This window comes from Capra hircus, chromosome 10, assembly GCF_001704415.2.
Source record: "Capra hircus breed San Clemente chromosome 10, ASM170441v1, whole genome shotgun sequence".
Taxonomy (NCBI): Eukaryota; Metazoa; Chordata; class Mammalia; order Artiodactyla; family Bovidae; genus Capra; species Capra hircus.
Window position 1 is genome coordinate 21,505,675 of NC_030817.1, and position 21,527 is coordinate 21,527,201.

Sequence of the window (21,527 nt, forward strand, 5' to 3'; positions counted from 1 at the left end):
CTGTGATTTTATGGTCATGAGCCCAACCAACCTCGGTTAACACAGGGATGGGCAAGCAATCTACCCTGTGATGCACAGCTGACCTTCTCTAGCTCTGAGAAATACCTGATTAGCAGGTTTTCCACAGCTGACACAACACCCTTGGGTGCTGGGGATAGGCAAGAACATGTACCAGGGTCTCACAACAACTATCAGGGAGGAATCCCTTCATGCTTCCTGCACAGAGAGGGAAAAGCAGCCTTTTTGAAATAGCCAGAACATTTTGTTCATGCTATTAATAATGCCCACTCTCAAGAGAAACTGTTTTACCTGGGTCTAGCTTATTAGGGTTTTATCAGAGCTTAACTGACCTGGGGGAAGAGAAATACCCCATCCTAGCCCCTTTCAGCCATCCTGTCCCACCTAAGGAGAGGAAAAGACTGAGAACATTTGGAAGGTTCCCCGTGCAGAGGCCCAAGTCCACTCAAAGACTGACCCTAATCACAGGCCTACAAAACACTTCCTGCCCCTACACCTTCCCACCGCACCACTAAAGGTCTATTTATTTGCAGCCACTTTTACCCAGTATATCATGTCTGACTTTCAATTAAAAATTACAAGGCTTACTAAAACGCAAAAAAAAAAAAAACCACATAATTTGAAGAATTAGAGCAACCACTGGAGTCAGACTCAGATATGGCAGAGACATACCAGATCAAGAACTTTTAAAAAACTATGATTAGTATGCTAAGGGCTCCAATGGAAGAAGCAAACAACTTGCAAGAATGGGTCATGTAAGGAGAGAGATGGAACTTCTAAGAAAGAATCCCAAAGAAATGCGAGAGATAAACACTGTAACAGAAGTGAAGAATGCTTTTGATGGGATTATTCATGGACTGGACACAGCTGAGGAAAGAATCCCTGAGCCTGAGGATACAGGAACAGAAATTTTTCAAATAGAATATTGAAAAGCAAAGAAGAAAGACTAAAACAAAATAGAACATTATAACCAAGAATTATTGGACAACTACAAAAGGCATGTAACATGCATGTAATAGTAATATCAGAATGAGAAAAAAGAGAAATGGAACAGCAGAAATATTTCAAGAAATGATAACTGAGAATTTCCCCCCAAGTAAATGTCAGAAAACAAACCCACAGGTCTAGGAAGCTCAGAGAACACCAGAAAAGATAAATTCCAAAAAACTACACCTACGCATTTTATATCCAAACCACAATCAAGATAAAGAAAGAAATGTTTTAAAAAGTCAGAGGAAACAAACACCTCATCTATAAGAAAGCTAAGATAACAATTACATTGGGGTTCTCCTCAGAAACCATCCAAATGAGAAGACAATGAAAAAAAGTGTTAAGAAAAAAAAAAAAAAAACTCATCAACCTAGAAGTCTGTATCCTGCAAACTTGGAGAAAGTGAAGGAGAAATAAAGATTTTCTCAGACAAAAACTGAGGGAATTTGTTGCCTTGTAAGAAATGTTAAAAGAAGATTTTCAGAAACAAGGAAAAGTATGTAAGCCAGGAACTTGGATCTACATAAAGAAAGGAACAGCATTAAAGAAGTAATAAAACCTTTCACATTTCTTATTCTTATTTGATCTAACAGATAACAGTTTGCTCAAAACAATAATAGCACCAATGTATTCAATGACGATAGCATATGTATAACTGAAATGAGTGATACAAGGAACAGAAGGAAGGAATTTGGAGCATTTTGTTATTATAAGGTACTTGCCCCACCCAAGAAATAGTATAGAGTTATATGAAAGTGGACTTGAATTAGTCGTAAACGTATATTGCAAATTTGGAGAAACCCACAAAAAAGCTGTAAATAAAGTATAGTGGATATGCTAAGAAGGGAGGGAAAATTAAATCATGTAAAACACTCAGATAAAAACACAACACCAGAAAAAGAGTGGTAGACAAAAAAAAAATAGGAACAAAGAACATGAACAACAAATAGAAAACTGGCAAATATGGGAGGTATTAATTCAACAGTACCACTGGTCACTTTAAACATCAGTGGTCTAAATGCACCAAATAAAAGTATTTGTGCTCAGTTGCTCAGCCAGGTCCAACTTTTTGCAACTCTTTGGACTGTAGCCCATTGGGGTCCTCTGTCCATAGGATTTTTCAGGCAAGAATACTGGAGTGGGTTGCCATTTCCTTCTCCAGGGGATCTTCCCCACCCAGGGATCAAATCTGAGTCTCCTGCGTCTCCTGCAAGGCAGGTGGATTCTTTACTGCTGAGCCATCATGGAGAAAAAAAAAAGTGGGTATGGTTGGCACAAGCCATCCTATCTGGAAATAGCCCTCCAGGAAGTCATGCTAACAGCAAGGATTTTTGTTTCTGAAATGCTCTAAAAGCAGCCTTGAGATCAGGTGCAGGCCCACCCACAGGCTCACTGGGACTGGCTTTCCAATTCCAGATAAGGGAATGCTCAGCATCCAGTGAGAGGAGGTGGCCAGGCAAAACCAGGCGCTGCTCCTCTGGCTCCACACACTTTGCCTGGGGACCAGATCTGGACATGTACTGGGCAGTCACCAGCCTGACCCCTAGCTCAGAAATAAGGAGGGCATGTCAGCAGGGCCTTCTGGTTACCTCTTACCAGCAACCTACCATGCCAGGAAAAGAGAAAATGGAAGAAGACTTCAGGAAGGAGAGAGAGTACAGTCCCTCAGAGCAGACATAGCCACATGGCACACGGAGGAAGATCTCACCAAAGAGCATCTTTCCTCCTCCACCCATTTCCATGAGGGGCTTCTCCTGACCTGTGGCGAAAGGAACGGGGGATGGGGATATTTGATTTATTGACACAAAAACTAACTTTGTTTTAAACAAAGGAAATAGAACCACAGATGAGAGGCTCTTCCATATATATTGATGAGCTTTTTAGCTTTAATTCGAGAGGGGAAAACTATAGGAAAAAAAAAATACTGGGTTCTCATATGAATCATCTTTTCTTGTTACATCTGTTCTTTTTATAAGTAGGTAATGCCAAAACCTTTGACTGCGTGGATCACAATAAACTGTGGAAAATTCTGAAAGAGATAAGAATACCACACCACCTGACCTGCCTCTTGAGAAACCTATATGCAGGTCAGGAAGCAACAGTTAGAACTGGACATGGAACAACAGACTGCTTCCAAATAGGAAAAGGAGTCCATCAAGGCTGCATATTGTCACCCTGCTTATTTAACTTATATGCAGAGTACATCATGGCAAATGCTGGGCTGGAAGAAGCACAAGCTGGAATCAAGATTGCCAGGAGAAATATCAATAACCTCAGATATGCAGATGACACCACCCTTAATGGCAGAAAGTGAAGAGGAACTAAAAAGCCTCTTGATGAAAGTGAAAGAGGAGAGTGAAAAAGTTGGCTTAAAGCTCAACATTCAGAAAACCAAGATCATGGCATCTGGTCCCATCACTTCATGGCAAATAGATGAGGAAATAGTGGAAACAGTGTCAGACTTTATTTTCGGGGGCTCCAAAATCACTGCAGATGGTGATTGCAGCCATGAAATTAAAAGATGCTTACTCCTTGGAAGGAAAGTTATGACCAACTTAGATAGCATATTCAAAAGCAGAGACATTACTTTGCCAACAAAAGTCCATCTAGTCAAGGCTATGGTTTTTCCAGTAGTCATGCATGGATGTGAGAGTTGGACTGTGAAGAAGGCTGAGCGCTGAAGGATTGATGCTTTTGAACTGTGGTGTTGGAGAAGACTCTTGAGAGTCCCTTGGACTGCAAGGAGATCCAACCAGTCCATTCAGAAGGAGATCAGTCCTGGGTGTCCTTTGGAAGGACTGATGCTGAAGCTGAAACTGCAATACTTTGGCTACCTCACACGAAGAGTTGACTTACTGGAAAAGACTCTGATGCTGGGAGGGATTGGGGACAGGAGGAGAAGGAGATGACAGAGGATGAGATGGCTGGATGGCATCACCAACTTGACGGACATGGGTTTGGGTGGACTCTGGGAGTTGGTGATGGACAGGGAGGCCTGGCGTGCTGTGATTCATGGGGTCGCAAAGAGTCAGACGCGACTGAGCGGCTGAACTGAACTGAACTGAACTGAATATTTACTGAGCATCCTGCCATTACTTCATTTAAGCTCCACAATGACCCAACGAGATACATAATATCTTCAAATTACAGATGAGGAAGTTGAAGCTTTGAGGTTAGCTACTTTGCCAAAGGACACACAGCTAGAAAGCAGTAAAGCCAGGGCTTACTCTTAGGCCTCTTTAGACCCCAACCACTACACTACACTACCTTCTGGATGGGGAAAAAAGCTGGAATGGTAATATCTCAGGCTTCTGTTGCTCAGCAGTGAGACGGGGGATGTATTTCATTCTCAAGGTAAAGGCAGCTTTAATGAAAGAAAAGGTACAACTGGGAATCCACAACAGATTTGGGCCTGGTCTTTTTCTAAGCCTCTCCCTTGATGGGAGAAGAAAACACAATAACACACCATCAGGAGAGGGCACCTGGTCCTCAGGGCAAAGGAGAAGAGAGAAGGATGGAAATGATGCATCTTATCCTCTGGGCAGCTCCTGACTTCAGGCTACCTGGGGCCAGTGCAGCTGTGAACCTGCCCCAAGAGATAGGAAGCATCCACAGAAGGAGGGCCGTGTACACTTTCAGACGCTCTTCAACAAACACAAAGGATTTCCACTTCAACCCTCAAATTGAGTATTGATTTTAAAAGGTCTCCCAGGAAAACACTGTGCCAACCGAAAAACACACCCTCTGTGCTCTGGCCCGTCTGCCATTTAACTTGGACAGATGTGCACCAACTGCATAGCTACCGACAAGCATGAGGAGTCTTACACCAGACCTACCTTGACTTCAAACTGCATCCGTCACTGGCTCCGTGTTGTATTTGCTCTGCTGCGCATTTAACTGAAACCGTCAGAATTTGCAGAAACCAGAAATCCACGGCTTTCAGGGACTAAGAAACCAGAACCCTAGGGAATGGAAGGTATAATAACGAGGATGGTTGAAGACTCTGCATGTCCTGAGTTTGTGGCCACATGTTCCAACCACTTTATGCTGGTGAACTGGCCAAAGGCAACTCAGAAATATAACCCTCTCCTAAAATTCAGGCTATTTCCTCCCCTTGGCCAGACTTTTGACACTTTCCTAAGTTCTCCAGGATATCTTTGAATGGAAAAGTCAGGGACAGAGCAATAGAGATGGAGGTCTGGGTTCTGGCTCCAGCTCCGCCAAGGTTTAGCTGTGTGAACTCCAGACAGTCCACACAGCTAACTCACGGAGGAAACAAAGGTGCCTCTGGTGTTCCTTCCAACTGTGGGCCTATGATGTCACGTTCTCTTCATGTTGGGGGCCCTCATGAAGATGGGGAATCATCTTCATGTGGCCTACTCTACTCTTAAAGCATCCAAACTTTCCCTGCACTCCCTTTCTCCTATCAGCTCCTCACCTGGGAACGTCAGCTTGGAGGTCATTTATTCTCCTATGATGGTAAAGTAGTTGGTCACACAGCAACAGGAGATCGCCCTCTCTGGGCTCTGACCAGGAATGTCCTCACACTTCCCACCCCACATACCACCCACCACTCTGCTGGGCTACAAATCCCCAGATGGATATTGTGCTTGTTGCCCCAACATCCTTTCCACCCTCCCACCTTACATAGCCATGTGGGCAGGAGGAAGGAGGAAAAATAACCTGACCCTCTGTGCCAGAAATGGGTATGCCCCCTCTCTCGCTGCACAGGGATGGTCTAAGGAATCCAGGCCTACATCACTCACAGCACGGCCCTTTCCTGGCCAAAGGGATTGGCTAAAAGAGTGGGCATTTGATTCCATTTAGATCGATAATCTAAAACCCAAAGTTATCTGAGAGTACCCAGGAAAGTGTGTCTGGAGGCCAATTCTCTCTTCCCTCCCCTGGAAAGTGTGATGTTTAGATATGAAGCGTGGAACCACTGCAGCAATCCTGCCACCAGGAAAAGCTAGGCTTTGGGTTAAAGGCACCACAAAAAGGCAAAGGGGAGAACATGAATGCACCGAGTGTTTGATGACACCGTCAAGCTGCTGAATCAAACCAGTCTTGAAATCTACTTTGTATCTGTACCTTCTATTACTTGAGCCCATGAATCCCCTTCATTGGATAAGCCAGTTCAAAACATGGTATCTGTTTCTTATAAGATAAATTCCCAACTGATATACACGATACCAAAGATCACACACAAAGCTGATCTACAGTCACACTTCAAAGGTCTAGGGATTAGCACCACAGAGTAAAACCAGCTCCCTTGTGCTCTTACCACTTCCACCAGACACCAAGGAAACTCCCTAGGCCACCAACCAAGAAATCAGGCAGAGTTTCTCTCACAGCGCTGGGGTCACATGCAGTCTCAGCCATCAGGAAGCCACTGCTGAGAAGGGAACACAGCCCCTTCCTCTGCAGCCCTCCATGCCAACTCAGACAAGAAAGATGGTCCTGCCACACGGAAGGTAGAAGTGCTTTTCAGTATCACTTGCTACTTGTTTAAAAATCAGTGGCGATGCCTATCAAATCAACGGGTCCCAAAATGACCACCACTGCACTCACATCACTTGATGGTATGTGCCTCCTGACGGAAGCACACCCATGAAATATGCTTACTGGAAAACAATATCAGATCTGCATCTGAGCAAGCCTCTGGATCTAACTATCATTTCTCAGGAAATATAAAAGATAGAGGAATATGTCACACAGCTCTATGGGAATATAATCCCAAAAAGCTAGCATGAAAAACCCTAGAAAACCCTGTTTATTCAACAAATAAATTACAAAGTGAAAAGGAGATGGAGAGGAAACTAGTAGATTAAAAGAGGATTTAGAGAGAAGGCACGATGTGGACCTTAACTGGATCATGATCTGAGACATAATCAAGGAGATTTGAATGTTGATTGAATTCTGTTATATTAAGGGATTATTGTTAATATTCTTTGGTTGTGATGTGGTTTTGTGGTTAGGTGCCTTTTAATGAGTCTTTATCTTTAGAGATAGATGAAAATATTTATGGATAATAAGATATAATGTCTGAACTTGGTACAAAATAATATGATCAAAGGACTAGAGGAACAGGTGAAAATATCAAGTTTGGCCAGGAGTTGTTCATTGGAATTCACTATAGTGGTCTTTGCTTTTGTATATTTGGAAGTTTTCTTAATGAATGGAAAAGACCCAGAGATGAAGCAGAGTCTAAGCTCTTTGCCAAAGTCTTACCGTCATTTCCAAGAAAGCCTGCTTACTCAAAGTAACGCTTTCTATATAAACTTCCCCTAAGTAATAACCTTGACAGAATATTTCTGGTTGACATATCTTCTTTCTAAATGTTATTGGGGATTTCTGAAATACAGGACAAGTGCTCCTTCCATAGGGGCTGCTTAAGAAGTTCCATCAGGGAAGCCCATTTCCCACACAAATGCATGTCAAACATTAAATCAATGGATGACCCGTATACTGCATTTCTAAGAGCCTTTAGAAACTTATTCACCCTAATTTCTATAAACTTAGGAGGAAGAGACCTTTCTCATCCTGACAGCAAAGAGAGAAATCATAATGACAGATGGGTTACACAAAGGTGTAAAATTTAGAAGACAGAAACTAGTATTTTTTCATAATGAAAGGCATTTGCCAGACATGATAGCAAAACAGACTGATATTCTTAGCATTAAAAAAAAAAAAAAAAAAACTCTTCCCAAGTCAGTCTGTGAGGTGAAGAAGAAAAAAATAAAAACTACCACTCCTATTTTAAAAACTAGCAAAAATACTTGACAGATGACTCCTGGAAGAAAAGAAACTAATGTAGGATTGCCAGATACAATACTGGACACCCAGGTAAATTTGAATTTCAGACAAATAACAAAGAATTATTATAGCAAGTTATTATATTTAGTATAATAAGTATACTAAAACATCTGTTGCTTATGTAAATTTCAACTTATGCAATTTACATTATTTTACATTATATTATTCAAGTTTATGCAATTTACAATTTAGGCAACCTTATATTAGTATTTTTATTTGCCAACTCTGGTGACCCTAACCAATGGCCAATAAATTCGAGAAAATGATCAACCTCATCTCTAACTATCAAGGGACAGCAAGTACAACAAGAGCAGAGGACCCACCAGGCAGGGATGGGAAAAGGCCACTGCACCTGTACCCACCTGGCCCACCTGGAGCTCAGGGGAGGAGGCACGGCCTCAGGGCCTCACAAGGGCAGGAGGGAAGTGGCCAGCACTTGGGTGCTCGATGGGGATCACAAGTGTGGTTGAACGACCCTGAGCATGGCCTTCAGGGGAAAGGAACAACATGATCAGACTCTTGGAGCAGAGTACACGGTGCAGAAACAGCACTTCTATGTCCTACTCTTAGAACTGTGCTGCGATCTATCCAAATGCATTTTATCTCTCAACAACAATGTTGCGATATAGTATGTAATACATGTAAAAAGGAATTTAAATATCCACGTACTCACCTTCCCCTTTAAAAACACGAAAGTCCCAACCAGTGTTTCTTTCTCTTCTGCCCTCACACCCTAGGTAACCACCATAATCTGAGCTTCAAAGTTATCATTACCCTTAATTTTCATATATTTATTTGTTTACTGGCGATGATGCACGGTATGTGGGATCTTAGTTCCTAGACCAGGGATGGAACCTGTGCCCCTGCAATGGAAGCACAAAGTCCTAACCACTGGACCACCAGGGAAGTCCACCATACATTTTTTTTTTATGTATGTGCTGCTGCTGCTGCTGCTGCTAAGTCGCTTCAGTCGTGTCCGACTCTGTGCGACCCCATAAACGGCAGCCTACCAGGCTCCCCGGTCCCTGGGATTCTCCAGGCAAGAACACTGGAGTGGGTTGCCATTTCCTTCTCCAATGCATGAAAGTGAAAAGTGAAAGTGAAGTCGCTCAGTCGTGTCTGACTCTTAGCGACCCCATGCACTGCAGCCTACTAGGCTCCTCCATTCATGGGACTTTCCAGGCAAGAATACTGGAGTGGGGTGCCATTGCCTTCTCCGTTTTATGCATGTATGTACCCTTAAATCAAATACATGTAATTTTCACATGCTTTCAACCATCATATAAATAATAGCACCATGATGTATGCATTCTACAATTTGCCTTTCTTCACCACATATTTTGATTATGAATTTGATCCATAATAATAAGTGATGCTTTCTGTTAGTTTCGGCACTGTGTAATATTCCACTATTTGGATATATCAAAATTTCCATTTCTAGTTTCCTGTTGATGGACAGTTAGCTGGTTTACAATTTTTCCAACCAAAAATTGCTCCTGTGAACATCCTTAAATACATCTCTTAATACAGATTTCAGCCCATTTCTCTGGGGTATATGCCAGAGTGGAATTACAAGCTCAAAGGGTGTGTGCAGCTTCAACTATAATTCTACAAAGTGGTTATACTAATTTATATTCCCACCAGCAGCAATAAATATACTTTTTACAGTTATGTCCTGCTGAGGTTAATTGAAAACTCTCCTTTAAAGAAGACTGAGTTCAAAGCAAGCAGAAATTGATTCAGAGGCTGATATTAATAGTTACTAACTTAAAAATCAACCCCACGTGAGCATAGGACTGACTGTGTCTGATGTAAAAGGGGGCTTATCTGGATTAAGACAGCTTCAGGTATTTCTTTGAATCATGCCTGTTTTAATCTACATTACTTTCATCTGAGATTAAAAATGCTCATTGTAAAAAAAAAATTATTTTAATAATTACTAAGATACATCTCATAGAAATGGAATATCCTCATAATGACCACCATTAACAGCATAACATATACCCCACCTCATTTTTCTAAACATAAGTCAACTTTTTTTTTTTTTTCACAAAGGGGATTACTTATTTTGGTTTACATTTTACTTCTTTCTACTATGTAATATTTCTTTAAAAGTAAAGAGACAATCTACATTTATCAAAAATTCTGTTATTCAGTAATTATATACTGAGCACAGAATGAAGTCTATAAAGATAATTAAGCAATGCCACCATTAAGAGACTTCCATTCTAAAAGGGAAGAAACTCACAGCTGTAGGTCACAGTAATGGCCCCCACTTACCAAGTATCCTCTATAACCTAGGCACTGTATTAGACCTTCAATGAGTGTGGTAGGCAGAATAATGCTCAGTTGCTAAATCATGTCCAACTCTTGAGAGCACCCAGACTGTAGCCCACCAGGCTCAGACTCTGTCCATGGGATTTCCTAGGCAAGAATACTGGAGAGGGTTGCCATTTCCTTCTCCAAAGCAGAATAGTGCCCATGTCCTAATCCTAATACTGCTATTAACTGCTATGCTATTCATACTAATAACTAATAAATGCTAATAACTGCCAAGTTATATGGCAAGGAGGAATTAAGGTTGCTAATCAGCCAACCTTAAAATAAGGAGAATGGTTTGGGCCCTCCTGGTGGGCCCAATGTCAGCAATCACAAGGGTCTTTAAGTGGGGAAGAGGGAAGCAGAGTCAGAACCAGACAGACGGCAGCATGAAAAAGACCTAACCTGACTTTGAAGGTAGAAAGGGGCTACAAGCCAAGGAATGCAGGCAGTTTCTAAAGCTAAGAAAATGGATTCTCCCCTAGAGCTTCCAGAAGGGAACTCAGCTCTGATGATTATTCAACCCACTGAGACCTGCGTCAGGCTTCAGATCCCCCAAAATTTGTATTGCTTAAGCCTCTGGGTTTGTATTATTTGTTATAACAGGAAAAGGTATAGAAGTAGGAACCGGAATAGGAGGCTAAGACTTCCCACTTCATCCTCTTGCCACCCTAAAACGTAGATGCTATGATTTCCACTAGACAAACTGGGGAACCAAGGACCCATGAGGTTACAGGACCAGCCCAGGCTCACAGTGGCAGAGCCAGACTCAAACTTGGGTGTGTCTACCCCTGAAGGTTGTGCCCCATTGCCCTCCCTCTCCGGTCAGCCTAGAATACAAGGCAGATGGGGGCACACACTGCCCTGGGGGTAAGCAAAGCACAGGGGGCTGAGAGAACCCTCCTGGGCAGAGGCTGGGAGGACTGTGTGGAGGCTTTCAAATAATGGGCGGGATTTGGACAGAGATGAGGAGGGAAGGAGAGGTCAGGAAATACAGCTCAGCTCAGGGCAACCAAAGTCTGTATATCCTCACGTAGGGGCAGGGATATACGGTGAGAGGTAAGTTGGGGTACCTGGGAGAGGGATTAATGTCATCCAATACAATAGCCACTAGCCACCTGTGGCTATTGATATGTACACTTAAATTCATTACGCTCAAGTTAAAAAGCCACTTCACCACAGTTTTACGCACCACATTTAACACTTCAATAGCAAAGAAACAACCAAACAACACAAAACTCCCTTCAATAGCCACGTGTCTAATACTGGACAGTACAGATATAGGACATATTCATCCCGGCCAAAAGGGCTACTGCACAGCAACACTGACAAACGGAAGTGGTTGGAGTCCTCGTTTATGGGCCCCTCGGGGGCACTGAGCACCTGAAGGTGGGCTCAGGTATATAACACTGTCCACCTCACCATCTCACTTGTTACTACTGCTGTGTCCTCTCCCCTGGGGCTTTGCAGAATTTTTCGAGAGACATAATTAATATGCCCCATATTTTGAACTCCCAGTGCTATCTAATAGATGCTCTGTAGTCCTAAAAATGAACCATTCTGGAAAAGTAAGTCCAGTTTTTCTCCACTGCCAACACTTAAAAAAAAAAAACTGGCCTTTATCTGCTAGAATCAGATCGATGCTGCAGTGAGAAATAGTTTTTTAATGGGAAGGGGCACAGTTGCTGACACTTATAGAGTATTTTTCAGGTTTCAAAACACCTGCCACGTTGTCTCGCAGAACCTCACTCTGTCTCCATCCTCCCTGATGGTGGCGGGGTTTCTTCTGAGATGCCAGACTTTCTGAGTGGCTTTGTAGAGGCCACCCAGCTCCAGCTCCAGAAGGAAGAGGCTGAAATCAACCGAGGGGACGGCCGAAGTACACAGAGCTCCACACCTAACATGTCCGCCCAAGTTAAGATTAATTCGTGATCTAGCAACTGAGTTTAGAATGACATCAGGTGCAAAAGGAAATCCAACTAATTGTTCTACTGACCTATGTCACTTGGGGTCCTTATGAGGCTGTTGGGAGTGTTGGAGGAGGTCCAGTTCTCTTACCCCCTCAGGGACTCAGGGTTCGCACACTGCACATTTGTACAACGCTAACCCTGTTTGGCAGCCTCACAAGCAGCTCTGATCGATTTCCCATCCGCAGCTCAACCCTTGTCCTCTCCCAAACTGCTTCACGGTGACAAATGCAGCAGGAGGGGGCCTCCACACTGACATCAACCCCCACCAGCAGCAGCGATGCCAAGAACTTGGCTGCTTAAACAATAGAACTCTATGTAGTCAGGAGAGAAAGGGTGCCCTGTACCTGCTAAGCAGGGGCCATGCTCCCCTCCCCAGCCTCTGCCATCGGGAGTGAAGGAAGAGGCCGGAATGAAGGCAGGGATCAGCCAGAAACATGCCTCCCCCACCCCCATGGACAAGTAAGGCTTCTGGCCCAAGCGTCAGCTAGGAACCTTTCTGCTCCACAGGGCTAGGGACTCAGATGTACAAGGTTGATCCCCCTGAGCGAGGAAGGTGCACGATGGCCCACAAAGGGTTCAGTTTTACAAACGAGCCCGTTGGCCAGGTGATGTAGGTATTTACGCCAGAGCCTCGTCTGGCTCAGGGTCTAACCAGACAAGAATTCAAACAAAAACCAATAATCACTCTCCAGCATGGTATTTCAGGTAGTTTCTAAGACGCACATCTGGAAAGGGTGACAGGAGGGAGCAGAAGGAGACAAGAAAGGAGTCCCTACTCAGGGAATTTGTGTTTATCTGATCTCGGGTGCAAAGAACTGAATTAATCATAATCTTTGGCTATGGTTTTCCAGTAGTCATGTATGGATGTGAGAGTTGGACTATAAAGAAAGCTGAGTGCTGAAGAATTGATGCTTTTGAACTGTGGTGTTGGAGAAGACTCTTGAGAATCCCTTGGATTGCAAGGAGATCCAACCAGTCCATCCTACAGGAGATCAATCCTGGGTGTTCATTGGAAGGACTGATGTTGAAGCTGAAACTCCAATAATTTGGCCACCTGATGTGAAGAGCTGACTCATTTGAAAAGACCTTAATGCTGGGAAAGATTGAGGGCAGGAGGAGAAGGGGATGACAGAGGATGAGATGGTTGGATGGCATCACCAACTCAATGGACATGAGTTTGGGTAAACTCCGGGAGTTGGTGATGGACAGGGAGGCCTGGCATGCTGCAGTCCATGGGGTCGCTAAGAGTCGGACACGACTGAGTGACTGAACTGGACTGAACCTGGTTCATGACACACTCAATATTGGCCTATGCAGGAGCCACACTTATTTTTTATACACCAGCTATTTTGATCTTTGCCAATGGACAAATATCTTCAGACTCACCTCATCTCCCTTCTCCTCTGAAAACGTAAAGTATTGATACTAACTTACACTAATATGATTTTCCCAGCCAATCCAATCTCGGCCTCACCCTAACCTCCCCTGATCCTGTATACCTTGTTTTTCTTTTCATATAGTTTTCTTGCAGCTATATGTACTCCTAAAAGTTTTTTCTTTGATTTTAGCTGTTTATAAATTTATAAAAGATGTCACATTGCATCTTTCATTGTATTTCTTTTACTTAATATCGTATTACTCAGAGGCATCCATATTTTTGCATGTCACTATTGATCATGTGTTTTGACTGACTATAATTCTCCGCCCTCCAACTGATGGCTTATTTGGCTCTTTCCAGGTTTGTGGTAGTGTGAATTCAGTTGCATATGTCTGCTTCTGGACAGGAGTTTTTCTTGGGCGTATACATCTAGAAATGGAATCACAGGCCGTAAGAAATGTGAACATTTGGGACATTCGCTTATAGTCCAATGGTTAAGACTCCAAGCTTTCACTGCCAAGGGGTCGGGTTCAGTCCCTGGATGGGGAACTAAAATCCCACAAGACAAGTGGGGTGGCCAAAAAAAATGCGTACCTTCAACTTTAGGACATAATATCAAAGTGTTTTCCATTTGCTTGGATTTCCTAGAGTTTCTAAGATGATTGCTTCCTCTTCCTGTCTTCCTCAATTGTGCCAGCTCCATCAGAAGGTTTAAATCAGATTCTTGGCCTAACACCAGAGTAGCCTCTCAGCTAAATCCACCACGTGGAAAAAAAAGGGGGGGAAAGGGCTCTTGTTCTGAACACAGATAATAAGAAGGGCATCTCTACAGACACAAGGCCCCACCCTCATTCAGACACTGAGACAGGTTAGTCAAAGAGAAGGGAGCTGTCTACAAGCTGCTTCACATTTGGCAAATGCAAGATTTTTTTTAAAGGGTTTATGTGGAGCCAAAGCTTGTTCCCCTATTCAAGTTTTGTTTGCTCAGTCTCTCCACCCCCACACCTCCCATAACCACCCCACACACTTTAGGAACAAAAGCCTAAAATGGAAAAAAATAATAAATTGTTAAGTAACCAATTTCATCTAAATGAGAGCAGGGAGTCCAGCATGGATGTCACAGTACAGTCAAATTCATTTCAATAAATATTTACAGTACACTTTGCAGTGTGACCAGCACACTGACAAATAACATCTTTACTCTGCCCTCAAGAGGTTGTAAACTTGTTCATTTAACAAGACAAGATCATGGATGGAGTGCCAAAGGGGCAAGTTAATGCTAAGAGGATGAAGATGCTGGTCTGATCTCAAGATGCTCGCTGTAAAATTAGCAAAAGTTAAGAACACAAGTGAATCAGATATTGAAGCTGTGCAAAGGTAGAGAGTGATCAATTCTAACCAACTTGGAGAGTGATGCTAGAGCTAGGTTCCAAAGGAGGAGTACTCGAGAGGAGAGAAGATAAAGAATACAGCTAAAAAAATTAAGAAATCAAATTTTTCTTCTATTTCTCAAACTTCTTAAAATCTATTCCCTGCCTCCAGTCCTGTACCAAGAAAGTGGAACCTGTGACTCACTGATAAACATGCATCATCTGGGGACTTGCCTGGTGGCCCAGTGCTTAAGACTCTGTGCTCCCAGTTCAGGGGGCAAGGATTCAATCCTGATTGGGGAACGAAGATTCGGCATGCCACTCAGTGAGGCTGACATAAATAAATAAGTACAATGTTAAAGCATCCATCATCTGCATTTATTTGTTCATTCCACAGGTGCCAGGCCCTGTGTGAGCTCTGGGGGATACACTGATGGACAAGCTGGGCACGAACCTGCCTTCAGCCAGCTCCCAGTCTGCAGAACAGATGGAGGTTTAGACAAAGACAGGCAGTGGCTTGGCCTGGCCATCAGACTCCATGGGCCTGAGAGATCCCCTCCCCCATTAACCCTCCCCAGAAACATTTTCAGTAAATTGTGCAGGATTAAACAAATGGCTGCCTCCTCCGTAATTAAAAAGCTCCTGACCAGCATCCCAGATAGCCATGTGGCCACTCAGAGCCGAGAGACCAAGAAATCAGGTGCTTCCTACATAATAGCCTCCAATCTGATACCTGATAGCTGCTGGGAGCCAGAGTCAAACAAATGTCAGGCATTTTATGAAGGCAGGAAGCAAATAAGGGGGCAAGGATTGGAGTCTAGGCCTCAAGGGAGCTCAATTAGTGAGCCAGATAAAGTTAAACCGAAAGGGCACGCTCTGGGTTTCCTAGAAAGCCAGCTGGAAAAGATGCCAATCCCTAAGCCTCTGTCACTCAAAAGATTAACAGAAGAGACCCAGGGATGCCCAAGGGAACACTGCAACGGCCAGATGTTTCTGCTCCTCTCATGACACTGCTGCCCACAACCAGGACCGCATTTCTGACGCCACCAAGAAGCCACAGAAGAGAACTGCAGGCTTCCGGAATGGGTTGAAACTCAAAGGCATCACCCTTTAGAGATGCAGACACCAAAAAATCTTGTTAATAGTGCTTTCTTATAGACAAACTTGCCTGATGCCCATTTAACAGGAATGGCATCGCTAGTCGGACGAACACTTCCTGCAGCTGCTTGGTGGTGTGAAAAGCACACAAGCTCACAACCTGCACATCCATATATACTGGGATGTGGCTCCCACCGCTATGCATGCACCATGTTGCAAGCAAGGCTTTTACCCTCCTGAGTCTCACTTTCAAAATGACGTTAAAAAGACCTACCTTCTTGCTCTTATAAATGTAAGTGATCATGGAAAGTGCCCGGCCCAAGAATGCATAAATGCGGGCTCTTACTGGGGTCTATAAATGCATCCAGCAGCTTTCCCTTGATACTTTCTAAATGTGTGTGTGTGTGTGTGTGGTGTGTGTGTGTCTGCGTGAGAAAGAGAGAGACAGAGAAAGGGAGAAAAAGAGAGAAAAAAATCCAGCTGGAACCCACAGAAGCCTATTTACACTTCCTATTTGTGTTCTACCATTTCTATCAAATTAATAAACTAAAGAAGCCCAAGGGAAAACTAACCCATGTCTCTATTTTCCCTTGAAGTCCCTTGCTTACCCCTAAGAGCTGCTTCCTCCAGTTGCAGGAGGCAAGGAAGGAGAGCCATATGGCTTGAGACCCTAGACTCGCCCAGCAACAAACGAGCCCCCCACCATTTGTCTCCGGGCCTCTCATGTGGGCGGGCATCCAGCTTTCAGTCGGGTGCTCTGGTCTGCGTCTCTGTCTTGACTGTTCCTAATTATTGGAGGGAACGCCGTGGCTCTCCTGACCTCGGAGTTTAAAAGCTGCGAGTCCTAATATCAAACCAAGCAGCTTCATTTAAAAGGCATCCTCATCTGCATCCATAAAAGTCACTCCCGGAGCCCTGGCTTGCCCCAGCTTCGGGAATGCCTGCTGTTGAGGATTTATGACACGCCCTGGCTCTAATCGGCCACACTTTAACTGCTGCTGTTGCACATCTGGTCATAAAAGCAAGGGCCGGCCCAACATGGGGACAAACACTTTTCTTTCCTAAGTGGCTGCAAATCTGATCTTACAGTGATAGCCAGGCTCAGATGTAATCAGCCAGCATCTGGGCAGTCATTAAGGCTCGTCAAGCTTTGCGAGGCTTTTCCCACACACACGACAGTTATAAAGACGATTCTCACCGAGCAAGCGCTAGGAAGAAAAAACCTGCAATCTGAACAGGTGGCAATGGGCTAGGCCAAACAATATCCAGGAAAGCACAAGCTGGTTAAGGAGCCAATCTTTTCACAAGGATACTAGCTACTTCCACATGGACTCTCCTGTTGCCTGGAGAAGGCAGGCAGTTGTCTGTCGAGATAGTTGTCAACAGACAACTGCCCTGACATAAAGTAATTCTTGGCCAGAGATCCTCTAGTCATCGTTGTTGTTTAGTCACTAAGCCATGTCTGACTCTTTTGTGACCCCATGGACCGTAGTCCGCCAGGCTCCTCTGTCCATGGGATTATCCTGGCAAGAATCCTGGAGTGGTTGCCATTTCCTTCTCCAGGGGATCTTCCCACCCCAGGGATAGAACTCATGCCTCCTGCCTGGCAGGCGGAGTCTTTACCACTGAACCACCTGGGAAGCCCCATCCTCTGGATCAGTTTGGTCAAATGAATCAGTGGGTGGTTTAAGAGTACACTTTTTAAGGTAGTGGAATCCTTCATTAGACTAACTGGGTTATATGGGAGCAAGAATCTAGCCCAGAAAGGAACACAATGCTGTCGGTTCCGGAGGTTTTACAATGCGTTGGACAGCCTGCCCTGTGCGCAGAATTGGCACGTTTTACATCGTTCAGGAACTCCAATCAGACCAAGGTTCAACAAGTAGTGCACCCTCCCAGGCGGAACGCAAGGAAAGAGCTCCTCGAACACTGCCAGTTCCTCTCCACCAGCTCTCCACAGCCCCCCATCTCTACCCCTCCTCTGCGGCTGTGCCCAGCAGGAGGGAGCATTAAAATTATCTGCTGTGGGTTTTACGAGCAGCGATCGCTTTTTAAAACAACAACAACACAAGGTCCTTGTGTGGCTCTCCGGTAACCTAAAACCCTGGAGGCAGAGCTGCTCTCCCCCGAACCGCCCCCCGCCCCTGCCGCCGCCGCCGCCTGCCAAGAACGCCAGCGCTCTAGGACCGCGCGCGGGGTGAGCCCACCGAGCAGCCCCGCTTGAGCGGAGAGCCAGGAGGCACCTCGGATGCAGGAGGCACCTCTGAGGGTCTTGGAGCAAAATGCCCCGAGAGGAGAGATGGGGAAAGAGAACTCACCAGTGACAGTAGAGGGAGAGGGGGAGGAGGGGGAAAGCAGAGTCGGAGCTGCAAGAAAGAAGGGGTGGGGCGGGGGGGAACAATGGGAGAAATTTTAATTTCAGCAACTTCGCCAAGAAGCCCACCGACGACGGGGTAGTAGGTGGGGGGGGGGGGGGGGAGGTTGAGGGGCACAGGTTCTGATACCTCCCTCTCCGGTCCCCAAGGGATGAAGGCCAGCGACCTGTGGTCTCCTTCCGCAGGTGGGCGCGCGGCTGGGGGCGCACTTACCCTGGGGCCGGTGGTGCGGTGGTCGCGAGCCGGGGACAGCTGCACTAACACCAGCAGCAAGTGGGGCGTGAGCAGGCGGGCGCAGCGCGCGGGCAGCATGGTGCCAGGCCGGTCCGGGCAGCGGGCTGCGGACAGGGGTGGCGGGCTTCACGGAGCGCACGGCCGCGACGGCCTTCCTGCCTTCCTTCCCACCCCGGGGGACCCTGGCGACGGCGGGCGGCGGCAGCGCGGGATCGCGGAGGCTGCAGTCGGAGCGCGCGCTCATGAACCGCCCCGGGAGCGGAGCTGAGCGCGAGCGTGTGTGCTCTGCGCGCGGCGCTCTCCGCTCGGCTGGGCCGCGGCGGCAGCAGGTTGGATGCCAGAGCCCGGGCCATGGGAATTCCCGTTATAAACCCCCGGGAGGGGCGGGGCGGAGCCCGGCGGCCCTGGCTGACTGGCCGAGAGGCCCGTGGCAGCCGCCCCTCGGGCAGGTGAGAGCCAATGGGAGGGAGGAAAGAGGGGCGGCTCGCGACCGTCCCCACCGAGGAGCGACACTTGGTGGCTCGGCCGAGTGGGCTCTAGGAGAGACCGGCATAACGAGGAACTTTATCTTGGCCCTTCGGTCCAGAAAAGCGTCCGAGAGCTCCAGCAGCCTGAACGTCCCAGAATGCCCGCCCGTTAATGGTCACACCTTAAGCATGTTTAGGTTACAGTAAGTGAGTTGTCACGTCAGCCGGATGAAATAGGTAGGGAAAACACTCCTAGCCCCGTTTTCTCAGATGAGGGTACTAGGGCACAGGAGGGGCTGACAAATCTGCTTCCTGGCTGCACCAACACCGAGAATAACTGGGGAGTCGCCAGGTCACCTGCACGCGGAGTACAGGCTGTAACCAGCGTTAGGAATGGGACTTGGGCGCGTTCGCTGCTTGCAGACAAGGTAACACATTAAGTCCTACAGCAGCGGCCCGGGAGCAGTGTCAGGGGGAGAGAGGAAGCTCCTGCTGGGCATCTCCTTGCTGGGGAGGGCCCCTGTGGGTATGAGATGATGCCAACCCATGGCCTGGTGGTGGATACAGGATTAGAACCCAGGGGTCCTGGCTCCCTGCCTGGAACTAGAAGGCCAACAGGCAGCTTCTCTGTGGCCCAGGAGCCCTGGCAGGAGAGGTCAGAGGGGACCTGGTCTCCTGACTGGGGGAAGAAAAGAGGAAAAAGCACAGATAGGAGGGGTAATCTGTGGATGAAGAGACCCCAGGGATGGGTCAGAGAAGTCAGGGAGACCTCTCCTGAGTGCCGGTAGGATGTTAGAAGGCTCTGCCCAGGACGATCCCCAGGAGTTCATCTTGGGAATGGTCACAGACACATCACACCAGCCCTTCAAAGGAGCGAAAAGGTCCACTGCATTCAGCCTAAGAGAACCATGGTTTACCTTCTTAAGTGGAACACAACCCTTAGTGTTTATTTTCTTTGGTATGGACCACTCACTTGAAGGTGAGGGATTCTTTACTCCAACCAGGCTGGAAGCAGCGCCAGGGCTTAACTCCTCTCCCTGTGAGCTTAAGCGGTCCTGACAAAGGTTAACTCTGCTCCCTCACAGCTTCTCTCCTGGGTTGCATAAACAAGCTTCCCCACCCAACTCCTGCATTCAGTTTTGCTCACCCGGCTTGCCTGCCACCTAGCCTCTACCCAGCAGCCAGTCACCCTTCTAAAACGCAAACCTGAATCGTCACTCTCTGCTTAAAAGGCTTCAACTCTCCCCAGCGTCATCAGATCAAAAAGCCCTGACTGGATGTTAGAACAATTACAAAGTACTGATGGTTCTTCAAACAAAAATGAGAAACTGCTCTAAGAGAATTGTCTGTCTTCCTTTGCTGGGAAATAGCAGGAAACAGTTGATGCTTTCTGGAGCCCGTCAGCATGGGTTCAAATCCTGGGTCTGCCACCTAGTGGTATAACCTTGCACAAGTCACTTTACTTATCTGGGGTGCTGTTTTCCCTTCTGTAAAATGGGAATAAAAATGGTGTCCACCTCAAGAGTAGTTGTCAGGATTGAAGGAGATGGAATATATAAGTCCCTTAGAATGACTGTGTTATAAACATCACAACCTGGCATCTGAAGAGGGCAGTACAAATGCCCCATCTCATTTTACCCTCTGAATGATCCTGTGAAGTCGACAGAGAGATCCAGCTTTACAGGTAAGTAAACCAGATACCCCATGCGCCTGGGGCTTGCCTGGCCTCATTTGGCTGGCAAATGACAGCAAACATTCAAGTACAGTTTTTCAGAGTCTAATTCTGCCTCCATCATCTGATAACTGCGATGTCCAATCGCACAGAGTTTGACAGTTCCTGTGTGCTTCCTGGGAATTTTTTCAGTGGCCTGCAAGGGAGCTGAGATTCTGAGCTTCACTGAGTTTCAGTGAAAAGCATGGAAACAGCAAGGGTCAGCCTTTCCTGGAAACAGCGCTTGTGATCTGGCATCCTGGGAATTTGCCCAGCTAGACTTGTCTGCTTCTCCCATGCCTCATGAAGCAGTTACATCAATTTCCCTGTGCCTGCCTGACTGCTCCTCCATCAGGGGCTCCCCAGGATGAAAATGTCACCCTCAGGCTCAGCAGTGTAGTAGGTTTGTTCTGACTCTACCACCTTACCACATGCACCCATCAAGCTGGTCAACTTCTTTCTGTTGCTGGAATTATTGAGAAATCTCCTGGAGTAAGTAAGCATGCTTGAGATGGCCCCCCAGTATCTGGCAGCACAAAATGCTGAGGGAAAAGACACTGCAATAGTCCTTTCCATCCGTAACACCACAGGCTGCTCTCCAGCCAGAAAGCTTGTTTCCAAGTGGTCGCTGGTCCAAAAGTCTACATTATTCTGGATTTCAACCATATAGCTTAGTTTAAAATATGAGCAACTGCTTTCCAGTTACTTTGCTCAGCAAAGTAATTTTGCTTTCCCTCCGGTTGGCATGGGAGGCCTTTCGTAACCATGGCTATCATTCAAA

General features: G+C 46.0%; 1 protein-coding gene across 6 annotated transcripts in view; it reads right to left on the reverse strand.

Moving 5' to 3' along the window:
• Window positions 1-18,927, reverse strand: part of SMOC1 (SPARC related modular calcium binding 1) — a 143,507-nt gene extending 124,580 nt beyond the window's left edge. For 3 of the 6 annotated variants that reach the window (XM_018054027.1, XM_018054028.1, XM_018054024.1), the window contains exon 1: window positions 18,548-18,927. In XM_018054027.1, the coding sequence (XP_017909516.1) occupies window positions 18,548-18,646 (99 nt within the window). In that variant the 5' untranslated portion in view covers window positions 18,647-18,927. The remainder of the gene's footprint in view (window positions 1-18,547) is intronic. The other 3 variants (XM_018054026.1, XM_018054025.1, XM_018054023.1) reach the window with 1 other exon arrangement.